Source organism: Idiotropiscis lumnitzeri, chromosome 20, assembly GCF_059441095.1.
Source record: "Idiotropiscis lumnitzeri isolate Australia: NSW breed Sydney's pygmy pipehorse chromosome 20, RoL_Ilum_1.0, whole genome shotgun sequence".
In the NCBI taxonomy this organism is placed as follows: Eukaryota; Metazoa; Chordata; class Actinopteri; order Syngnathiformes; family Syngnathidae; genus Idiotropiscis; species Idiotropiscis lumnitzeri.
In genome coordinates, this window is record NC_142410.1 from 5,732,829 (window position 1) to 5,754,250 (window position 21,422).

At 41.8% G+C, this 21,422-nt stretch overlaps 4 protein-coding genes across 7 annotated transcripts; 3 read left to right on the top strand and 1 right to left on the bottom strand.

Moving 5' to 3' along the window:
- The first annotated feature begins 202 nt into the window (after window positions 1–202).
- tefa (TEF transcription factor, PAR bZIP family member a) lies at window positions 203–6,713 on the top strand. 4 transcript variants are annotated; one of them, XM_088285386.1, is made up of 5 exons: window positions 203–403; window positions 4,058–4,393; window positions 4,467–4,687; window positions 5,927–6,138; window positions 6,427–6,713. In XM_088285386.1, exons 1-5 carry the CDS (start codon window positions 325–327, stop codon window positions 6,443–6,445), a joined length of 867 nt encoding a protein of 288 aa, XP_088141512.1. In that variant the 5' UTR covers window positions 203–324; the 3' UTR covers window positions 6,446–6,713. The 4 variants fall into 4 exon arrangements, with proteins under 4 accessions (XP_088141512.1, XP_088141513.1, XP_088141510.1 ...); XM_088285384.1 differs by lacking the exon at window positions 203–403 and adding an exon at window positions 2,883–3,202; XM_088285387.1 differs by having other exon boundaries at window positions 5,927–6,713.
- Window positions 6,714–7,818: 1,105 nt separating this feature from the next.
- phf5a (PHD finger protein 5A) lies at window positions 7,819–10,038 on the bottom strand. The gene is made up of 4 exons (XM_088285389.1): window positions 9,887–10,038; window positions 9,568–9,591; window positions 8,124–8,290; window positions 7,819–8,038 (listed from the first exon to the last, which is right to left on the bottom strand). Exons 1-4 carry the CDS (start codon window positions 9,936–9,938, stop codon window positions 7,949–7,951), a joined length of 333 nt encoding a protein of 110 aa, XP_088141515.1. The 5' UTR covers window positions 9,939–10,038; the 3' UTR covers window positions 7,819–7,948.
- Window positions 10,039–10,407: 369 nt separating this feature from the next.
- Window positions 10,408–16,615, top strand: aco2 (aconitase 2, mitochondrial). The gene is made up of 17 exons (XM_088285382.1): window positions 10,408–10,513; window positions 11,418–11,560; window positions 11,904–12,162; window positions 12,239–12,331; window positions 12,409–12,567; window positions 12,739–12,889; window positions 12,962–13,066; window positions 13,141–13,232; window positions 13,674–13,779; window positions 13,898–14,055; window positions 14,139–14,212; window positions 14,287–14,398; window positions 14,474–14,752; window positions 14,820–15,011; window positions 15,085–15,217; window positions 15,288–15,409; window positions 15,607–16,615. Exons 1-17 carry the CDS (start codon window positions 10,478–10,480, stop codon window positions 15,739–15,741), a joined length of 2,349 nt encoding a protein of 782 aa, XP_088141508.1. The 5' UTR covers window positions 10,408–10,477; the 3' UTR covers window positions 15,742–16,615.
- Window positions 16,616–17,253: 638 nt separating this feature from the next.
- csdc2a (cold shock domain containing C2, RNA binding a) lies at window positions 17,254–20,122 on the top strand. The gene is made up of 4 exons (XM_088285388.1): window positions 17,254–17,390; window positions 18,595–18,869; window positions 19,064–19,186; window positions 19,478–20,122. Exons 2-4 carry the CDS (start codon window positions 18,679–18,681, stop codon window positions 19,638–19,640), a joined length of 477 nt encoding a protein of 158 aa, XP_088141514.1. The 5' UTR covers window positions 17,254–17,390; window positions 18,595–18,678; the 3' UTR covers window positions 19,641–20,122.
- Window positions 20,123–21,422: the final 1,300 nt, after the last annotated feature.

Here is a 21,422-nt window from a genome sequence, read left to right on the forward strand (position 1 = left end):
TTTTTTTTCTTCCTTAAGTAACATTGACACAGTTTTACGATTGGCCGCCTCTACGTTGATTGACACGTTTTAGAATCAATAAGCGAGCTTTGCGACTGTCATTCATGGAAACGCCAAGCAGCTGATTGGCCAAGAGTGAACGTGGGCGGTCCTTGTTAGGTAACGCGTGTAATTACACAAAGGTTTCAGACGGTGTTTCCCCCCCCTCCCCCTAACAGCAGAGCTGTCAGTCTTCAATGGGACTCTGACTTAGCTTTGCTCGTCTTGTTTTGACTTTCAAATATCGTTTGTTGTTTTAGTCGTGCAAAAACTGAGGATAAAGACATGACTACAACGGACATCCCAGAGATATTCAGAGCTTTTCTGGAAACTCCATTTACTTTACCCAGCTTTGACACAAATGGTAAGTAAGAACATACACTTACACACCCATTTTGCACTCATGTTAAATAATACACCATGCAGACAAAATTATCAGAAAAGGCAGCAGACTGTTGCGTACCTGTTGCATAACCCTGATCATGAGCTTCAAGCTAAGTACAGAGAACCCACTATGTGTACATTTACAAGTGTGTTTATTTACACGTGCACTGTATGTATGTATGCGTGTGTATATGTATACTTATGTTTGCACATGTACATATCAGAGCTGGGCACTTGACCCCTTTTTTGCCGGTCAGTCCCCTGCCTTCCGGACGCGATCCCTGTACCTTTCCGACCTTGACCCTCCGGCCTTATTCATGAAACTTGTCGGCCCCCGACACCGCCCCCCCCCCCCCCCCAAAAAAAGCGTCCTTGCATGATGCCGCTGCGGGAAATGCAAATGACAGAGGTTTATTTAAATATCATTAGCTGGCCAATTTACTATTCAAATCCACTTACATTATTATTGGCTTATTATGGTCTTATGTATTTTTCTTATTAGTAATCTTCTTTCTTTCTTATATATATAACCAGTTAAGTAAACGTTGCTGCTGTGACGGTCGATTCGATTAAAGTGTAAATCAATTCAGTGTGCTCTGAAGTGATTGAATGCAGGAGTGTATCTGGCGTGTATTCAATCACGAGGTGACTGTTTTGCTTTTGCTTGATAATCGTTGCTGCCTTTTTTTTAAAAAGGGAATTACAGTCAAGTAATGTCATTACATGAGGTAAAGTCCAGCTGCTGGTCCTGTCTTCACAAAGTCTTAGTTGGATGTGATGGTCCAAGATAGACTACACTTTTAGGATTGTGTTTTGATGTTTTCATGCTGCTGTTAGTTGGTTATTTAATTGACCATATTGCATAATATCGTCTCCGTGCCTTGGTCTGCTGTGTTCTGTTAATGCATGGCGTCTGTGCTTCAGTCTTTCGACTACTTTTTAGTGATCTTCTGTGTTTCTAGCACAATAAAAACAGACCCAGAATTCACTTTTTGAATTGAATGACTGAACTTTAACTTTTTTTTTACTTTTACAATTATTCAATTGTAGTAATACAATAGTGTTAAAAAAAAAGGTGTAGTTCGCATGTCACTGGTGGTACGCAGGTTCTCTCTGGTGATATGCAAAAAACGTTTCCCTGAATTGAATGTTGAAACGGTGCATAACATTACAGTGACTAAAACAATTTTAAATCATGTTAATATTCAAATTGTGCAAATGTAACAGTGGCTTGCAATAATATTAGAAATACTTTTTAGGTATAAAACCTCTCCACATTTTTGATGACCACTACCTACTAGAGGTCTACCCTGCTACTGTATTTTCATGTCGGTTATGGTGGTGGTACTTATTGCTATATTTTGGTGATACTTGATATCAAATGTTTGAGAACCACTATTTTGTTTTACCTCCTAAGAGTGAAATTAAGGCATGGCACAGCTTTTATATTTGACTTTTTGACTTCTTTGGCCTGATTATTGTGTTGTGGCAAAAGGAGAGTCACCGTGACACAAGCAAAATTTGAGGAACACCTCCCTTTCTTCCAACTTCCAACATTTGTTTATCAAAAGCACGAGAAATGATGTCATGTGATGTCTGACTCACATTTCGGAGGTTCACAGGTTCGGCTCCTTCCTTTCTGTGCGGAGTTTCTATTGTCCATTGATATGAATATGAGTTACAGATGTTTTTTTTTGTCTATACATGTCTTGGAATTGACTGCTCCAGTTCACCTCTGACCCAAATGAGGACAAACGTGCTATAAAACATGGATGAAGTCCATTTATTTCATAAAAAAGGTCCACGGTTTGTTTTAGCCAAATTGAGGAAGTTTGAAAAAGACATTTAGGTCATTTGACCATTAAACTGTTCATTGTCAACCGTAGTTGTATACTGGTGAAATGTTGCACGAGTCGACCTTGAGAGCTCCTTTGTTAACTTAGCTCTGTCACTGTGCACTACAGCGCCTCCATGCATGTTCAGTGCATGACACCTTTTGGTATGTTGGCATGTAACACGGCTGCTGCACATGTGATCGCTGCGCTTGGCCCACCCACAAGAAATAAAGCATATGCTATGTACTTCTACTACCGTTTTCCTATATAATTAATGAGTAGCAGATGGATTAGTTAAAAAAGGGGTTTAAATTCGAATTTATTGTATTTTTTTCTTTTTAAAATGTTGCTCTATTATTATTTATTATGTATTTAAAACGAGTGCGTTTTCTTTACAGTACCGTCAACTGTATGATTCCCCGCCTTAAAGAATGTGTTGTTTTCCTCGTGACAGGTTTTTTCTGTAATATATATAACTCGGTCAACCAATGACAACTCTGCTGTTTGATATGACGTCTCCCATTGGCTTAAAATGTAAATCCAACTAATCGCAGAGTTTCTCATTAATATTTATGACAATTCGACCAATCGGCACAGTGAAGGGGTGTGGCTTATTGTGCACAGCAAAACCTCCGGTCCGCCTTATCTTGTTTGGAAGCGTACCAACACTGTCGGCGAATGCAGTTTGCTCTAATCTTTCCTGATAACCAAACGCGCGGATAGTTATACTAGACAGTGTTCATTTGACAGCCGAGCAAAAGTTACAAACCTGAAAGGCTTTTTTTTCCCAACGCGAGCAAAGTGCGCCAACAGCGAGGGGAAAATGTCGGTGGAACCGATCGTCGTCACGTTGGAAACGGCCAACGGGGCCCCCACCTCGTTCCCGGTTGTTCTGAAGAAAATCATGGCAATGCCTCCGCCGAATATCCTGGCCGGTGACGACGGTATGATGCCATGGCAATACGGTCACATTGGTAGCTTTAACCTAAAAAAATCAAATGAAAAATAAGTTTAACAAGAAAATGTACTAACATTACCATAAACATTACCGCGCTACTGTACGCACCGTTTAGTCAGGCCGTTTGATGTGGAACACGATGTACTTTTGCATGTCGATTTTCTTTTACTTGCCTCACCCTACAGGCTTGTTTGAAACATTTAAAAATGAATTTAAATCGGAGAGAGGCAGACATTCCCACGTTTGTTAAAAGGCGTTGTGATATCGCACTTGCTGTCCTATCCATACATCCTTTGGTTTGTTTTCGTGAACCCAAAACTTTGAATAGGTTGCCCTTCTGTGTTTGCTAAGTACTTTTTATCAACACTAAATGTATGCGTGTATTTGTTTCTAGAATAGGGACAAGGCTTCAGGGAGAAATGCTAGAAACCACAAAATTGCAATAAAACTGCCATATGCATTATTCAGACGCGTGTGCTATTGTCAGAGTTGTCTGAAACACGTTTTGCTCTGAACAACCGTGCAGAGGACAGAAAATGTACAGATGTGAAAACTCAACTTGATCCTTGTCTCCTCAATGCACTCAAAAAGGCGTTTATATCTATATGTATTGTTGTCTATGATAATACTTGCCAGCTGTTGTCACAAAAGAGGCCATTCAATACTTGACTTGGTGCGGCGAATATATCCAAATAAATTAAGCAAAATAAGTGCCGTCTGTTGAGTGTTCATAATGACTGGGCTAGAAAGTGTGCATTTTATTCACATTTCCAAACGTGCCTTCCACCTAGATACACGTTAACTCACTATGGAGTCTTACTGTCTTCATTTTCTGTGCTAGACACCGATAAGGAGAAGTTGGGATTGGATGACGATGCCGACCTCAGCGGAGGAGGCAGCGGGATGGGGCCGTCGGCCGCCCTCACCCCCGCTATCTGGGAGAAGACCATTCCCTACGACGGTGAGAACTTCCACTTGGAGTACATGGACCTCGAGGAGTTCCTCATGGAGAACGGCATCGCCCCCTCGCCCGAAGAAGACGCAGTCAAGACGGAGCAGGGGACGGCGACGCTGGCCGACACATCCCTGCTGCCGGTTAACGAGCTGGTCAAGTGCGTTGAAGAGGTGGTGATCATCACAAACAGCGAGACTGACATCACGTGTGATGTCACAGCAGGTGAGTGGAAACTGAACTTTTTAAACCTCTGCTCACAACATCCACAGTAATAAATAATTCTTCTACTTCTCAGAAGTAACAACAGATACAGAGAGAGCGAGCCCGGGCGCCATAGACCCCGACGACATCCAGGTTGACGTCAACTACGAGCCGGACCCCACCGACCTGGTCCTGTCGAGTGTACCGGGGGGCGACCTGTTCGACCCTCGCAAGCACAAGTTCACCGATGAAGATCTCAAGCCTCAGCCTATGATTAAGAAGGCCAAGAAAATATTTGTTCCTGAAGAACAGAAGGTATGCAATGCACAAGGGGTGTCATCGTTTCGTCCTTTAAATCTCTATTATCATGATTAAACTCCCCCCAAAAAAACTCAGTAATTCTTAAAAGCATGGTATATGTTAAATGTGTTAAGTACAGTTCAGTTGGATTTAACTAGTACAATTAATTTTTAAATCGTCTTTCCTGCTGTTTTTCAATGTTGGTCATTATGCTGGCCAAATAATTTTTTTAGGAGGTATTTTTTGTTTAAAAAAAAAAAAGGGGTGAAAACCAGTTGAAGGAACTCATAAAGTTACATGTTGACTCATACTGTGGTGAAGTGGCATTTTAACAGGAAGTGTGGTAACAATGTAGCAAGCAAAACAGATGTGCAAAATTCACCATGAAAACTTCACAAAATTTTTGCTAGTCGATCATCGAATTTGCTCAGTTTTGCGTAGACGCTTGTTGATTTTTTTTTCGTTTTGTTCTAAAGCGCTGCGAGCGTCTAACACATAAACAAAACCACCTAAATAAAATTCTTAGAAATGCCACTTGCCACATTGATGTGTACTCCAGCGAAGGCAGCCGTCCTACGCAGATTAGCCATTTTGTCTCACAGTGACTCAGCAGTGACTCTTTGTTGACATGAATTTGGCCACCATGTTGACAGGGAAGAAATATTTTCCCCAAGAATGCTGCTAAAATGGAAATTGTTCTTAGCGGGATAGAATGAGTTGGACCAGTGGAATTTGAAAGCATAAACAAGCCATTAATAGTAAATATTGCCTTTTTTGTGCGACTTTATTTTTTCCCTTCAAGAGGAAAGACTGAGATGATGGTTCTCAAGGCCATTCAACCACTTAGTAAGTTTAAAGCTAAATTTATCTTGCCCTGGAACACTTTGGAATGGTGAACTCTGACCTGACTGGAGTTGGGTATGTTGACCCGTGATCTGGATAGAATTTCAATGTTGGCTTAGTTGAGACATCCCACATTTCCTCTTCCTGATGTGTATTTTTCATTTTGTTTTTTAACCCAAATTATCAACCTAGCAGAACTGGGTTTATATAAATAAATAAATTAATTAAAATAAATTAATTAATTAAAATGAATTAATAAATGTAAATAAATACATTAATCAATAAATTAACTAAAAATAAATAAATTAATTAAAATAAATAAATAAATAGCAGTTTTAAAGCCATAGAATAAACGCAAACGAGCAGACATGATCACACAACTCAGAATCATTGTAATGCACGTTCTTTTAGGATGACAAGTACTGGCAGAGGCGAAAGAAGAACAACGTGGCTGCCAAGCGCTCACGTGACGCCCGCAGGCTCAAGGAGAACCAGATCACCGTGCGAGCGGCGTTCCTGGAACGGGAGAACTCGGCCCTAAGGACGGAGGTGGCGGACCTGCGCAAGGAGTGCGGCCGCTACAAGAACATCGTGGGGAATTACGAGGCCAAATTTGGAAAATTGTAAGGGGACTGAAAAAAAAAAAAAAAAACATTTGTGAATGACTTGCCCGTAGCACAAGGATGCATTGGCGCATCCTCTTTGGTGGCTATACTTATACATATTTATATTAACGCAACTGCCTAACAAAGGGTGGGGGAAGGAACGTAATACCCTTTCAGACCAGAGCGTGGGTGTGTTTTCCTGCTGTGGTCACCTTGTGAACTGTTCCAAGTCATTACACAAACGCAACATGATGCAATGGCCACAACAATTGCGTCTCACTCATCCTTCTTCTCTTCTCTTTTAAGTGCGGCGCCAGAAGACTGATAGACTACATGATTTATTTTTCTCAAGTATGAATAAATAAAGCAAATTGTGAGGTTTGGAGGTGGGAAAGAAAAAGGTTCAAAACGATGAGGAGGAGCAAGAGGAGCAGAACGTGAATGTTGAGAGTTCAAGTCAAGTGCTTCTCATGTTCTTTGCTTTTATCATATCCGCTATAGGAGATCATTTTTTTTCATGACACAATAAGGAGCTTTTATCGTTATTGTTACATCTTTTTTTTTTCAAGATTATTTACAATACTTATGTAGCGATTGCAATAGTTTGACATGGGGACAAATTATTCCAGGTTGCTTCCACTTTTCATATTAAAAAAAAAAAAATCACATTTTTTTCCCCAAAAAATTTAAGCAGGTGGAAAATACTGACATTTATTCAGGGAGTTACATTGTCCTGGTTTTGTTTGTTTGTGTGTGTGGGAGGTGGGTGAGTGGGACAACTCACAATGGTCGCACTTCTGTGTAAGTGTGACCTGTGCAAACGCCATCAATGCATGTCATGTAAATAGTTGTTGCCTATAATTGTACTTAGTTGTATCCCCATATCGTTTCACATCCAGTGAAAAGACAACAGGAAGCACCAGTCTTGTTTTTTTCTTTTTCGCTTTTTCATCATTGTAAAACATTTAATGTTATGTGCTTGGACATCATCTTGTTCCCTTTGTAATGCCATTTTCGAATGTTTATGATGAGGTGAAAATTAGTTCATGAACACCCCCATCTAATTCATTTCAAAACCACATTAAGCATAATATAGAAACTATTAATTGTTTAAAAAAAAAAAAAGTTTTGTTTTATTCCATACTGTTGCGCGTCCTTCAATTAGTTTTGTACTATTAAGTATTTTAGTACAGGAATATTCTTCCAGCCTTATTCATATTCAAGTGCACACTTCAAGTAGAGTTCTCCAGAATCGCACTGTAATAATATCAGGTTGACTTGGAAAATAGGTTAACTGAAACTGTTTTCTAAAAGTTAGTTGCTTTCTGCTACAGTCCAGATTGCATACCTGCCTTCTTTCGGAAATATGTTGACGTTTGAGGATGTTTCTTTTTAAACTTTCAGTTTCCATGTTTGTTTAGTACCGTCTTTGACTTTTTCAGTGTGGTTACATTCATGTATATTATATACATTGTGTATAAATAAAGCCTTGTTGAGAAAATCTTGACTTATTTTCTTTCCTTGGTCTTCTGCTACAGAGCTGCCAATACAAGATAACCACTTTAACACAGTGGTGAGAATGTGCAATTTCCATATCAACGTACTCGCATACCCACAAGGAATTGATTAAAAAATGTAATCAGTTTCATGTGGGTACGCCAGAAAGCTAAGAGAATACTTTAAATATTTGACACAAAGCATTATAAAAGAGCTTTTATTGAAATCATTTAACAAATTGAGGTCACCAAAAAAAAATGTTGCCAGAAACTTGCAAACGTGCAACTACGAGACTTAAAATGAAGATCACAGCCCGACGATGACAGCGTCTTCACCTCTTCTTGAAGCCATACTTCTTCCTTTCGTAGAACAGATCTGTTTTCGAGCTTCCTAAATTCACAATCTTAGGACAGCCATCTCGCTGTAAAAGAAGAGAACAACAGAGTGTCAGTGGATGCGGCGCATTCCGGTTGCTCCGTGATGGTGTGAAATGTCTGACAACTGACATCTTTCTCCTGGATGGTGCACTCTTTACAGTAGTAGGCGTCAGACACTCCCGGCCCTCCGCAGATGACGCAGCGTCCCTGGTAGGAGCCGTAGTTGCACTCGTCGCAGATACGGACCAGTGTGCATGGCCTCACATACGAATCACAGATGACACACTTGCCGTCACCTTAAGAGAGAAAATGATACAAATATATAGTTGGTTAGGCATAATGTTCTTTGCATTAGGAGGAGTAGGCTTCAATAATTTTAAGTGTGGTAGTAATAAGTTTAGCTTGCAAAAACATAAGAGCTACAAAAAAAAATGTAAATACAAAAAATATATAGTATATCTCACACTTCTATATTGATATAGACTTCAATAATTTTACATGTGGTGGTAATTAATGAGTTTAGCTTGCTAAAAAAGCAAAAAATAAATAAATACACACCTCTATCTTGATATAATTCATATTTATGGCAATATTTTCAACACATGGGTAAATTCATGTTGGGTTAAACTAGACCTAAGATGTGCATAGCAAACACTTTTATGAGGTGCACACTGGCATGTTATTCCAAGATTTTTACAAAAAGTGTACTTACGCTGCTGTGGTCGAGGCCCCGGTGTTCGAAAGGACAAGCAAGCATGCACGCGTGTGCAGTGAACATTTCAAGGGTGACGAGTGGTTTACATTTTGAGATGGGACACGCCACGCAGGTGACTTTAAAAAACAACACCATGACGAGTGTTTTTAACGAGGGACTGGTGGGAGCCGAAGGGTCTAATGTTTCCTCTCAAATTCTCTCCATTGGTGCCATGTCCAAAATGAGAGCGGAGTCCGCACTAGTGCGTGCAAGGCAGCAAATATTTCCAAGCGCCCCGCCTTTTAACTGGAGCTCGGAAGAGGGAGCACATACACCCAGTGTACTTCTCTGAGCTCCTCCACCCCACAAAACTTCCTGCTGCCTCAGGTCTGCCGCCCAAATGAAGCTGGAGGTGCCGAGGACTAGGCAGACCTTCAGAGGGAAGTGAGCCTTTTCTTCCATCTCCTTTTCTTTTCTTCCATCAAATGTTAGGCAAGCGCCCTCTTCGAAGACTTTTAAAACTCGTTTGAAGACACATTTTTGTTTTGGGATTTCAATTCAACATGAGAGTGTCTCTGTTCTTCTGGTATCCAAAGTATATGTGATTATATTTGTGTTCCATTTTTTCGCTAATTTATATTACAACATATGTAAAGTACTTTGTTACAGCTCAAGCTGTTGTGAAATGCGCTATACAAATAAAGTTCTATTCTATTGCATAAAAGTGGAACCTCACTCGGTACTTATTTCATAGTTGGATATATAATTTAAATATTAATTTATCCGTAATAAAAATAACAATATATGTAACAGCACAATAGGCATATTCACCAAGTGGATACATACAAAGAATAAGAGATAAGGAAGGAAAATACTTACATTTTTCGCAAAGCCTCCCGATGGCTGCAAAATTGAAAAAAAAAGTTAGTCACCCGTTAATTTCACTTTATTTCGTCGTAAACATGTATACTCCGCACATTAACGCCTGCTTATATACAAAATATGTATTTAATAAGACAGCAATGCTCCTTATACATACATTAACCTCGATACGCCAGCTCCGAAGGTAAGTTTTAATGAAGTCCATGCAGCAACCGTTAGCAAATAGCATTAGCTCATTCAAAACGTGGCCAAGAACAGCCACTCAAGGGAAAATACGTAATATGTTGTATACATCGAGGCAAAAAATAAAACATACCAACACCGGCTTGTTTTCTACAAAATATCAAATCTGGATGATGCTTTGCCATTGTTGGCTAACGTAACGCTAGCGTAGCGGCGCAGAGTCAACTTTCACCTTTGAACCCGTTGTTCGCAACACGGTAAACCACACTACGTCGATTTTACAATACCGCCTCTCAGTGTCTAAAATGTGAACTACAGTTCTTTATTGTTCATTTAATGCTCACGTCTTTTATAAAAAAAAATCCCATATTTCTACAATTATAATATATTTGAACAATTACACATTTTTATGGTATTGTGATATAACGAATGTTGCCAAAGAAAACCACAACCACAAATGTGCATATCCTTTCAGCTACATAAAAAAGAACACCACCACATTTTAAATTTCTGCCAGATGTTTATCTGAAAATACGTTAAACTGTTCCACTAAATTTAGCGTTTTAATCATTTGCATGTTAATACGCCGGAGTAACTGTACACTTTAAGTAAGCACGAAAAAAACTATAGTAATATATATTTTTGTTCTTTAAGGACTAGCGAGCCTTACCATTTAAAAACTGTGACGTTACTTGGGATCGCCACATCTTTGTCAGTGAACAAAATGGCAACTTACTGTCTCACCGTTGCACGGCTTCAGGTATGGGACGTTCGCTTATATTCGTCCTGTCGCGGAGGATGTGAAGTCTGTCATGTTGACGTTTTGCATTATCATCCTCGATCGTTACGTGTCCGAGGGAATAAAACGCTTTTGGGACGCGATCTGCGGCTCGTAGCCGGTAGCAGCTAGCTAGCCGGGTCATCGTGTCCCTCTGAGCGCATTCAGAGGGCAACAACTTACATCGCGATGACTTTTGAAAAATAACACCATGCATTTATTTTTGATGCCGTAGTGACTAAGTGTTGAATATTACAATTTATTTAATTCGTTTCATACAATGCACGGAGTTCAATCGTATTTGACAAGGTTAACCACAAGGTTAGACGTAAAGGAGAAGAGAATGATAGACCAAAACACTTTTCACAGCTGTGCAGGGGACAGTGCATTATTCAATACATTTGCATTAAAATTCTACACTATACAGACTTCATATATCATATAAGTTAAGATCAGATTTCTTCTTTCTTTTTATTTTTTTGAGAAATTACATTAAATTCTAAATTGGTTGATGGAACGACTACAAATGTAGCTTTATTTTTGCTGCATATACATTTGTACATTGCCGTTTGAACCATATTAGTGGCCGTTCTTGATTTGTGGTTCGCCGGTGCCTCTTCTCATGAAAACAAAGTCATATTAAAGCCATCATTATCTTGTAAATCTAGAAAAACAGCAGAACTACTATGGCCTCATTCAAATGATAAAATGTACTCTCAGAATTAAGTCATATGATGGCAAAGATGACATTTCAAGCATAAAAGTACACAGTCATCATTTTTCCCCCCCATGAATTTAGTTCTGCGGCACATTTTACACTAACCCTAATGCAAAAATGGATTTGCTTTTCTTTCCGACTTATGAATGTCTTTGCTGTTGTCCCCAGCTTGCTCTGGGCCATGGCGCACGGCGTCTGCATGTGGCGGCCGCTTACAGAGCCAAAGCCCAAGTGTCCATGAGCCGCTTCGAGCCCACTTCCTTCGTCAGCTATGAGACGCTCCAGTCCAATGTTGACGTTGTGCGAAAGAGGTTAGCGCCTACCTGCATATTGCTGTCGCGCATCACTGCTTTTATGTTTGTTTGCATCTTGGTACAGTTTCTGTACTCGCAATTTGAAATGCACACATAGATCATTTTTGGGGGTTTCTGTTTGTGAAAGAAAAACCCACAGTGGTCACAGAAATAACTTGAGTCTGAATAGTAGGGGTTTATTCTCAATTCTCTATAGATAAGTGACACTAATCCCCCTGAAAATGACCATTTTTGGGGAAAAAATATATTTGGGCACAAAGTAGCAACTGCAAAACAGAAAGAACTCCCTTGTCCTTCTGACTTCTAACAAAAGTCACCTGCTCTCATTCTTCACACCCAGACTCAACCGACCTCTCACCCTGTCAGAGAAGATCGTATACGGCCACCTTGATGACCCCCACAACCAGGACATCGATCGAGGGCGCACCTACCTCCGCCTTCGTCCTGACCGCGTGGCCATGCAGGACGCCACCGCGCAGATGGCCATGCTCCAGTTCATCAGCAGTGGCCTGCCGCAGGTGGCAGTTCCTTCCACCATCCACTGTGATCACCTGATCGAAGCCCAGATCGGTGGCGATCAGGATCTCGCCAGGGCGAAGGTGAGTTTGGCCTGGGCACCATCCATGGATGCTGTTTAGAATGAGTGGATGAAAGAAAAGTATCATTTCAAACCAGGAAGTAAACCAAGAGGTCTACAACTTCCTTGCAAGTGCCGGTGCAAAATATGGAGTTGGTTTCTGGAAACCGGGTTCTGGAATCATCCATCAGGTGAAGAATTAGGATGTAAGCTTGAATTTTAATGGAAGTGCATCTGCAATTTTAGCTGAGAAATGTTTTCCATTTAGATCATTTTGGAGAACTACGCCTATCCAGGTGTGATGCTTATCGGCACAGATTCGCACACCCCAAACGGTGGCGGGCTTGGTGCCATCTGCATCGGAGTCGGAGGCGCTGATGCTGTGGATGTCATGGCGGGGATCCCCTGGGAGCTAAAATGTCCCAAGGTCAGCAGAGAAGCATTTTCTGGCACGCTCATTCAGAAAGTCGCTTTGCTAGTTAACGCATAAATTTCACAACCCGTGCGAACATGCGCCTCCCACACAGAGACTTTGATCGTGGTAAAAATAAAAACACTCCTTCTGCACTTCTTAGCACTCATCCTCATTTGTTTAAAGGTGATCGGGGTGAGGCTGACGGGTTCTCTCTCTGGCTGGACATCACCAAAAGACGTCATCTTGAAGGTGGCTGGCATTCTGACGGTGAAAGGCGGCACCGGAGCTATCGTAGAGTATCACGGACCGGGTGTTGACTCAATTTCCTGCACTGGTGCGTCTTTTTCAAAAGGAAAATGGTCCGTTAGTATCCTGTAATGAAATCACTCATGTTGTTCGTGCACAGGAATGGCCACCATTTGCAACATGGGAGCAGAAATCGGCGCAACTACCTCAGTGTTCCCCTACAACCACCGCATGAGGACCTATCTGGAGAAGACTGGACGTGGACGTACGTTATTTACCTTTTCGCCACCGAATCAGAATTTTGGATGAGATGTTAATATTTAATCACATCCCCCTCAGAGATCGCTGCTCTTGCTAACGAGAACTCCGATCTGCTGGTGCCAGACAAAGGCTGCGAGTACGACCAGGTCATTGAGATCAATCTGGATGAGGTCAGTCCTTATTTTTAAGATCACGTTACATTTCCCGTATGTCATATTTGACCTAAAATCTTTCACTAGGTAATGTTGCTTACAAAGCAGGGTGGATTACATTTTAGAGTCATTAATTTGGTGCATTTTTTTTTTTCCGTGATCCCCAAAGTCTTTTAAGGCCTCATACAATCTCTCTCTAACAGGCTGTTCATTGATCAATACAATGTAACTTGTTTCATACAATCAGTCAATCAACCATTGGACTTTGGCGTTACTAAATACAGTTCATTGATTATATTTAACATGAGCTAAATTAAGTGTAAACAAAAAAACTAAATGTTACGCAGCAACAAAATCTTATAATCCTGACATCGTGTTTTCACTTAAAATGACAAGAAATTAATAGCAATTTGTTTGCTCTATTGTAAATGTGCAGATTTTAATATTTTTTTTTTGCAGCTAAAGCCACACATCAACGGTCCATTCACCCCCGACCTGGCTCACCCAGTAGCTGACGTCGGTTCCGTGGCCCAGAAGAATGGCTGGCCACTGGAGGTTAAAGTTGGTAAAAAGTTTTTTTTTTTTCGGGCTGCGTGTACAGAAAATGGTTTCCTCACCGGCATATAAAACATTGACTACTAGAAAAAAAAAAAACCTTATAAACGCTTGTTTGGTTGTTTTAGGTTTGATCGGCAGCTGCACCAACTCCAGCTATGAGGACATGGGCCGCGCCGCGTCTGTGGCAAAGCAGGCTTTGGACAAAGGCCTGAAGTGCAAAGCTCAATTCACAGTCACGCCCGGCTCAGAGCAGATCCGCGCCACTATCGAAAGAGATGGTTACGTGAGTGACGCTGCACAAAGAGACACTTTTATGTCTTAAATTGCCGATTAAGATCAGAATCTCACATTGTTGTTCCGATGTAGTCCAAGATCCTCGGTGACGTCGGAGGTGTCGTCTTGGCCAACGCTTGCGGACCCTGCATTGGACAGTGGGACAGGTGGGATGAAACCCTGCGAGCAAATTCTTCACACGGGGGTCACTTTGGCGCTAACATTGCTTGTTTGTGGGCAGACGTGATGTGAAAAAAGGCGAGAAGAACACCATCGTCACTTCGTTCAACAGAAACTTCACAGCCAGGAATGACGCTAACCCTGCAACGCACGCCTTTGTCACATCCCCTGAGGTAACCCCACTCAAAAAATGTGTTCGCCATTATTTTAATACAGTTCCTTGATGTCTCGTGTGTCATTTGTTTTAGATTGTCACAGCTTTAGCCATCGCCGGAACTCTCAACTTCAACCCGGAGACCGACTACCTGACGGCCGCCAATGGTGAGAAATTCAAGTTAGAGCCCCCTACTGGAGACGAGCTCCCCGCTAGAGACTTTGACCCGGGTGAGGACACCTACCAGCACCCGCCTGCTGACAGCAAAGGCCTCAAAGTGGACGTCAGCCCTCAGAGCAACCGACTGCAGTTGCTGGAGCCCTTTGACCAGTGGAGCGGCAAAGACCTGGAGGACCTCAGGGTTCTCATCAAGGTCAGATCGTCAAACATGAGCAACCTGCTGCCGTGGACAACATTAAGGAAGATGTTCTGTGTTGCAGGTGAAGGGCAAGTGCACCACGGATCACATCAGCGCCGCCGGTCCTTGGCTGAAGTTCCGCGGCCACTTGGATAACATCTCCAACAACATGCTAATCGGCGCCGTCAACAGCGAGAACGACGCCATCAACTCGGTGAAGAACCACCTGACGGGGGAGTACGGCGGTGTGCCCGACGTGGCCCGGCATTACAAGGTGAGAACTCAAGAGGGACTGACTTCCAGTTTTTTGGGGAACAACAAGGACAAGGTCTCGGCGTTTTGTGCAGGCCAACAGCGTGTCGTGGGTGGTGGTGGGTGACGACAACTACGGCGAGGGCTCCAGCAGAGAGCACGCCGCGCTGGAGCCCAGACATCTTGGAGGAAGAGCCATTATTGTGAAGAGCTTTGCTAGAATCCACGGTAGAGCAACACAATGTGAAGCGCTGCTTTTTCACCATGCAGCTTGGCTGACGTTTTGCATCCTTTGTAGAAACTAATCTTAAGAAGCAGGGCCTGCTGCCTCTGACCTTCAGCAACCCGTCAGATTATGATAAAATCTGCCCTGATGACAAGATCTCCATTAAAGGACTCGAAACCTTAACTCCCGGAAAGGTGAGTGGATGCTTTTGAAGTTCTCTCCAAACATTTTCCTCTTTGGCTAGATCAGTGGTTCTCAGACTTTTTTGGTTGAATTTCCGAGCACCTAAACATGAATATGAAAGGGAAGAACTTAGCATTAATTCGGAATCGTCTGCTTAGCCCTGCTTTTTAAATTCAGCTTTACTAATGAGACATGTTTCACCTGCCAGTCTTTGAGCGCCGTCGTGAAGCACAGCGACGGCACCGAAGACGTCTTGGAACTCAACCACAGCTTCAACGAAACGCAGATCGAATGGTTCAAGGCCGGTTCGGCTCTCAACAGGATGAAGGAGCTACAGCACTAAGGGATGAAGCCGATGGGGCGAGGGGCGGGGTTGGTCGGGAAGGAAAACGCAAAGAATGTTTCATGATCTGCATCAGACTGAAGCGTCGGTAAACCTTGCGGACATCCGCACGTGTGCAGACAAACAATAGCAACTGCTCCGTGGTCATGTTTGTACTCCCATTGTATGTCACAGTACATGACATTATGTGTGTGACGTACGCGTCAAAAAATGACCCGCTGCCCCGTTTAGCTTTGAACCCACATGTGACCGCTCGCCGCCGTTTTCAATTTCTCTTTAACGGGTCCGACTGTGCCCACCGCATCTTCGCCAGCTTGATCAGATTCGTTCAACCGGTTTGCTGTGGTGCTGTTGTACATGCCACATATTTCACGACAGCTGTGTGTTTTTGTAACAGTTTAAGCCGAGGGAACTATTCAAAACGATTTCCCCCAATTTCTTGAATGATTTCAAACCTTTGTTTGAGGAATACGCTTTCACCAGTTTTAAGGATTGAATGTGAAATGTTCCCCTTTTCCGGTATTTATTTTCCAGGCTTATTCATCAAAACGAGCACTTTTTTTTATCAACACTGAAAGGTTTCTGAGTGCTTAGTGAAGCAAAGCTGATGTAATACTGTTACCATTAAATTCTGTATGTATGTAAAAATAAAACAGTCAAATGAAGTTTCTTTTGCAGCTGATGAGGAGAAAGGGCAAAGATGATTTATTTTTTTTTTGGCCATAATGGCAAATCTAAAAAAACAAAATTGTTAATTGAGATCACGTTCAAACATGTCATGGTTATTTGCTTGCTGTCTATATGTGATCATTAATCCCACTTGATCTGTTATGAAAACCGGAATGGGTTGTAGAATAAATACTGACAGATTTCACCTCATGGTTTTATTTGTGTGCATTGCCTTTTAGTGAAAAGGATTTCATTATTTTTAATTTACCTTATCCAGCAATAGGAAATTGGAAAATGGTTTTGGAATGTGACCTGATAACACACCTGATAACAAATTTCACATTTGAACTTCAGAACTATGGGATAAATGCAACCACAACAATAAACAGTTTTAAAAAAGAGAAGTATTGTAGATTGCAGTGAGTTTTTTTTTTTTTTTACAATATTCACTTAATATGCTTGGGATGTATTTTTTACTGACCTTTGAATATACAAGTGCATCTCAATAAATATTGTAGTAATTCATATTTAGTAATAAAAAAAAAATCGGTAATTTTCTAGAGATGGTGAATTTGGGATTTCAGTTGTAAAATGTAAGCATCCAAACTACTAAAAGCAAATTTGAGTCATTCACATACGCGATAAAAACGTTTTTTTTAAAAAGAGAAAATCGAAAAGAAATACGCGTAGCAGTGCTTCAAAGAAAGTCACTATGAGAAACACTGCAAGTGAAATTAAAGTTGCCATTAAGCTTCCAAATGTGAACAAAGAATTCAGTGTGTGGCGAATTTCTTTCTTTATTTTTATCGCCACATCCCTCCCCTCTCTTCTCCAATTCCGATCTGGTCCCGCCTGTGTGCGTCGCACACGCACGCGCACAAAAAAAAACGCCGACGTTCTCCGCCTCGTCGACCGTAAACAGATTTCATGAGCTCATCGTCTGCGCAGTGCCTTTAATTGACACGAGATCGCCTGAGACGGTAAGTGCGACAATTCCATCAACACAGTTTGAGGATGAGGAAAAAATGACGATGATGATGATGGGCGAAAGACATCCCGCATTCGCAGTCACTTGTCGCTTTTGTTACCTCGCCAGTGCTAAAACAAAACAAAACAAAAAACTGTTGAAACCTTTAAAACGCGTCTTTGGTTCGGTTCGAATATTCAACATTAGCCTATTTGTGTATGTTGGGAAAATAGAATGTTCTGGAAATAAAAGGCCTGAAGGGATTTTAGTGCTGTGAATTATTTAATCCGGGCAAGACATATGGTGATATAATCTAAGGGCTCTTTTAAAGGACAAGTTGGAAGTTTCAAGTGTGTGTGGATGTGAGTGTTGACGTGTCTGCCATACTGATGAACACACAACCACAATGCCATGCTTTCAGTGCGATGCTTTCACAAGGGAGGAGGCTGTGGGGATTTTTTTTCCGCCTTTTGTGTGTGTGTGTGGGGGTGTGTGTGTGTGTGTCCTCCATTCAGCTTCTGTTTTCATCTCTATCCTGACATGACATGATGATGAAAACAGAATATGAGGAACTGTGAGGGATGTCATTCAAGATTAACTCACACAGTCGAGAAATACTAAAAGAAAAACTATGTGAGAGAGCATTTGTTGTGTGAGTGGGAAAAAATTCAATGGTGTGTATGATTCAGTCGTGTGAGTGAGCAACAAATAAATAAATCAGTAGTAGGTGTAAGAGCATTTTGATGATGTGCAGGAGAGGGTTTCATTAGTCAGTAGTTTTTTTGTTGAGTATTTCATTCGTGTGTGAGAGTGTTGCGGTAGTGTGTGAGAGGGCATTTTGTTTTCCTCATAGGAAGCTTTCACCCACTCTAAGACAAACAGCAGGAGAAAAAGTCAACTCGCTCCTCGATGGCCTTAATAAGACAGCTAATAAAAGATCTTCAGGCCAAGTTGTTCAATTATTTAGGTTACTTATCAAATCGGGCCAGCTGGCAGTGTGTGTGTGTGCGTGTGTGTGTGTGTGTAAGTGTGCACGTCAAACTGAAGCCCCGCAAGCTACATAATTTTTGTGTTCCATATTTTTTCTCGACTGTTATCCAAAACTAGCTATCCCTTATAAGAAATGACCTCTTTATTACATAATATTTTGGGGCACATTATTGGGGTCCCTGACATGCCTTCATGTTGACCTCTCGTGTTTCTTTCTCCCACTTCAGTCGTTGCTCACGCCTGTCATGCATGGGGCGTAACCCTCCGTCCGCCATCAAGGAAAAGGACACATACGTCTCACGCGAGCCATCATGTCCGACACCGACCCGTCATCGCCGACGGGCCCCCCGCCACCTCTGGCCTCCCCACGCACCCCACTTCAGATCTCCTTCCCCTTCCTGCGCGAGGGCAGCAGGCTTTGGGAGAGGGAGCGGAAGCCCCCTCAGCCTGGCGGGGAGCTGCCCAGTCCGCTGCCCACAAAACGCACGCGCACATACTCAGCGTGAGTTGTATATGTAGAGATTTTTTTTTTTTTTTGCCATTCAGCTTCTTGTTGGGGAAAAGTTGCGCAAAAAAAGTTGGACGCGCATTCATCATTTAGAGAGAGTCAAGTAAAGTTGACATTAAAAAGCCATCATTCATTTTCGTTTCATCATCGAGAAAGTTGACACTTGTCTCCTTCCCGGTTGTGTGCAGGACAGTACGAGCCAAATCGGGTCCCGTGTTTAAGGGCGTGTGCAAGAACTTCTCTCGCTCGCAAGGTCACGGATTCATTCGGCCCTCTCATGGGGGAGAAGACATCTTTGTCCACGTTTCTGAGTGAGTAAAGACTCCTGAGTCTGACTGATCTTTGTTAAATTTGTCTTGAAATTGAATTTCAGGAAAGTGGCTAGTCACTGTATGCAAAAAAAAAATGCTGAACTCTAAAAACAGTTGGATTAAAAAAAAACAACAAAAAAAATATGGGTCAAAAAGGGACTAATCCAACTTTTGTTGGATATGTTTCAAGTTTAGGTTGTTCAGAATAAAGCCTGCATCTCTTTGCTTCAATATTGCACGTAAATATTTATGCAAATTATTTTATCATGCCGATTGTGTACTCTTTGACAGCATCGAGGGAGAGTATGTGCCTATGGAAGGGGACGAGGTGACGTACAAAGTGTGCCCCACCCCCCCGAAGATGCAGAAGATCCAGGCGGTGGAAGTGGTCATCACCCACCTGAAGCCGGGAAGCAAGCACGAGACTTGGTCGGGTCAGATCATCAGCTCGTAGACTTTTGCAGACGCTGAGGCTCTTGAGAGAAAGAGAGAGAGAGATGTATTGGAAAAGTGACGAGATTTTGAGACGGGAGCATGACAACTGGAGATGAAAGGTGAGACGGGAGAGTCAGAACCAGTGGAAAGAAGGTTTGAGGTCAAAAGATTTGAATGTAGCCTGAATGTTTGATTGGGTTGGAATGTTGCTTGTGGTTTTAGATGAAGCCAAAATGGACGCGTTGAATGAGCCACAAGCAAAGGTGGGATGTCATTTTGAGCAAATGTAGCCTGCAGACAAGTAATCAGGAAAAACTGTGATGTCATTTAATCAATTCATGAGTGCATGATCGCGACAGGCCACAATATTAGGCACACCTGCACAATTTAATGACAATGCTGCTTTCAATAGTCAGTTCTGGTGTTGTCAAAGAGTAAGTATTTTAACTCTGAGCAAAACTGAGCGTAATAATGACGATTAAAAGTAGAATTGTGACTACGTCCCTTGGGTTGGGTCTCATTTGAGTGTGCAGGAATCTAGAAATCAGAACAGGATTCGATTCTACTTTCTATTTGATGAGTTGGCATACCCATTGGGGTTGGCGTGATCGTAAATTCATTTCACGGGAGCTGTGTTTACAACGGCGCAGCAACATAACCCGAATTTGTACACTGAGCGGGGCTTCACGTGCCGCGTGATGACATCTTGACATATGCCGCTGAGCAAACGCAACCTCAAAATGTCATGACAGGATAGATTCGCGAGAGGAGCAGTTCTAAGCCATAAATCTACAGCGGTGCCTCAACTTACAACTTTGAAGTCATATCGCAATCACGCTCGGAACTCAAAACACCTCACGTCTCAAAGCGTCCCTCTTCAGTGAGATGAATGAAAATGCAATTATTCTGTTACAGCCCCACAACAAATACCAACACATTTTTGTGACAGTTTTAAATAAGATACACTACATTATTGTACTTAAAAAAAGTGCTCTTTTTGGTGTGCACACCTTAGCCACCAGAGGGCAGTACAATAAAGAGACAGAAAAGAAGAGTTTCACAACCAAAAAACAGTGAGTATTGTAAGGTCGGTTTGCCATAAATTGAGGTCAAACAAATCAATGGAACAAAAAAAACGCAAATACAAGCTGCTTAACAACATATCCTTACGCCGTGGCGAGAATTGCACACATCCTCCAAATGTCTTAAAGTAATTATTTGTATGACAAAACACTTCTAGGCCATAAATACAAAAATAAAAAATTAAAAAAAAAAAAAAAACGCCATTAACTGATTTCTTGTGCCACGTCATTCGGAACCTCGCAACCCAACATCTGCCTGTATTTGATTACAGGAAGCAAGTGTTGCTAATCACGGGGTAGTGGATCCGTTTATGTACATGCCGTCAACATCGGGGCCCACGATGGGGTCAAATGTAGCCCGAGTGCACTTTCAGCTGCAATCGTCACGTCGTTAGCAATACTGTACTGTAAAGCGGGAACATTTAGGATTATTGTAGCAAGTTCCTTCGACGGACAGACGGGAGACTTAGTTCACGGGCAAAACTATCGGAGGACTTGGCCATTAACACCTACAAGAAGTGAAAATGCAAGAACAGCTTTTTTTTTTTTTTTAATAATTAAATGACATGAGGGGATGTAATTGTGAGGAAATGCAGGGAAGTTCGAAGACGTTCATTTAGGTGGTGACCGCAAGTAGGAAGAAATTTGCGCTGTAGGTTTTCATTGACTATTTATTATTTATTGACTTATTTATCTAAACGTTGAAGACGGCCTTTTTA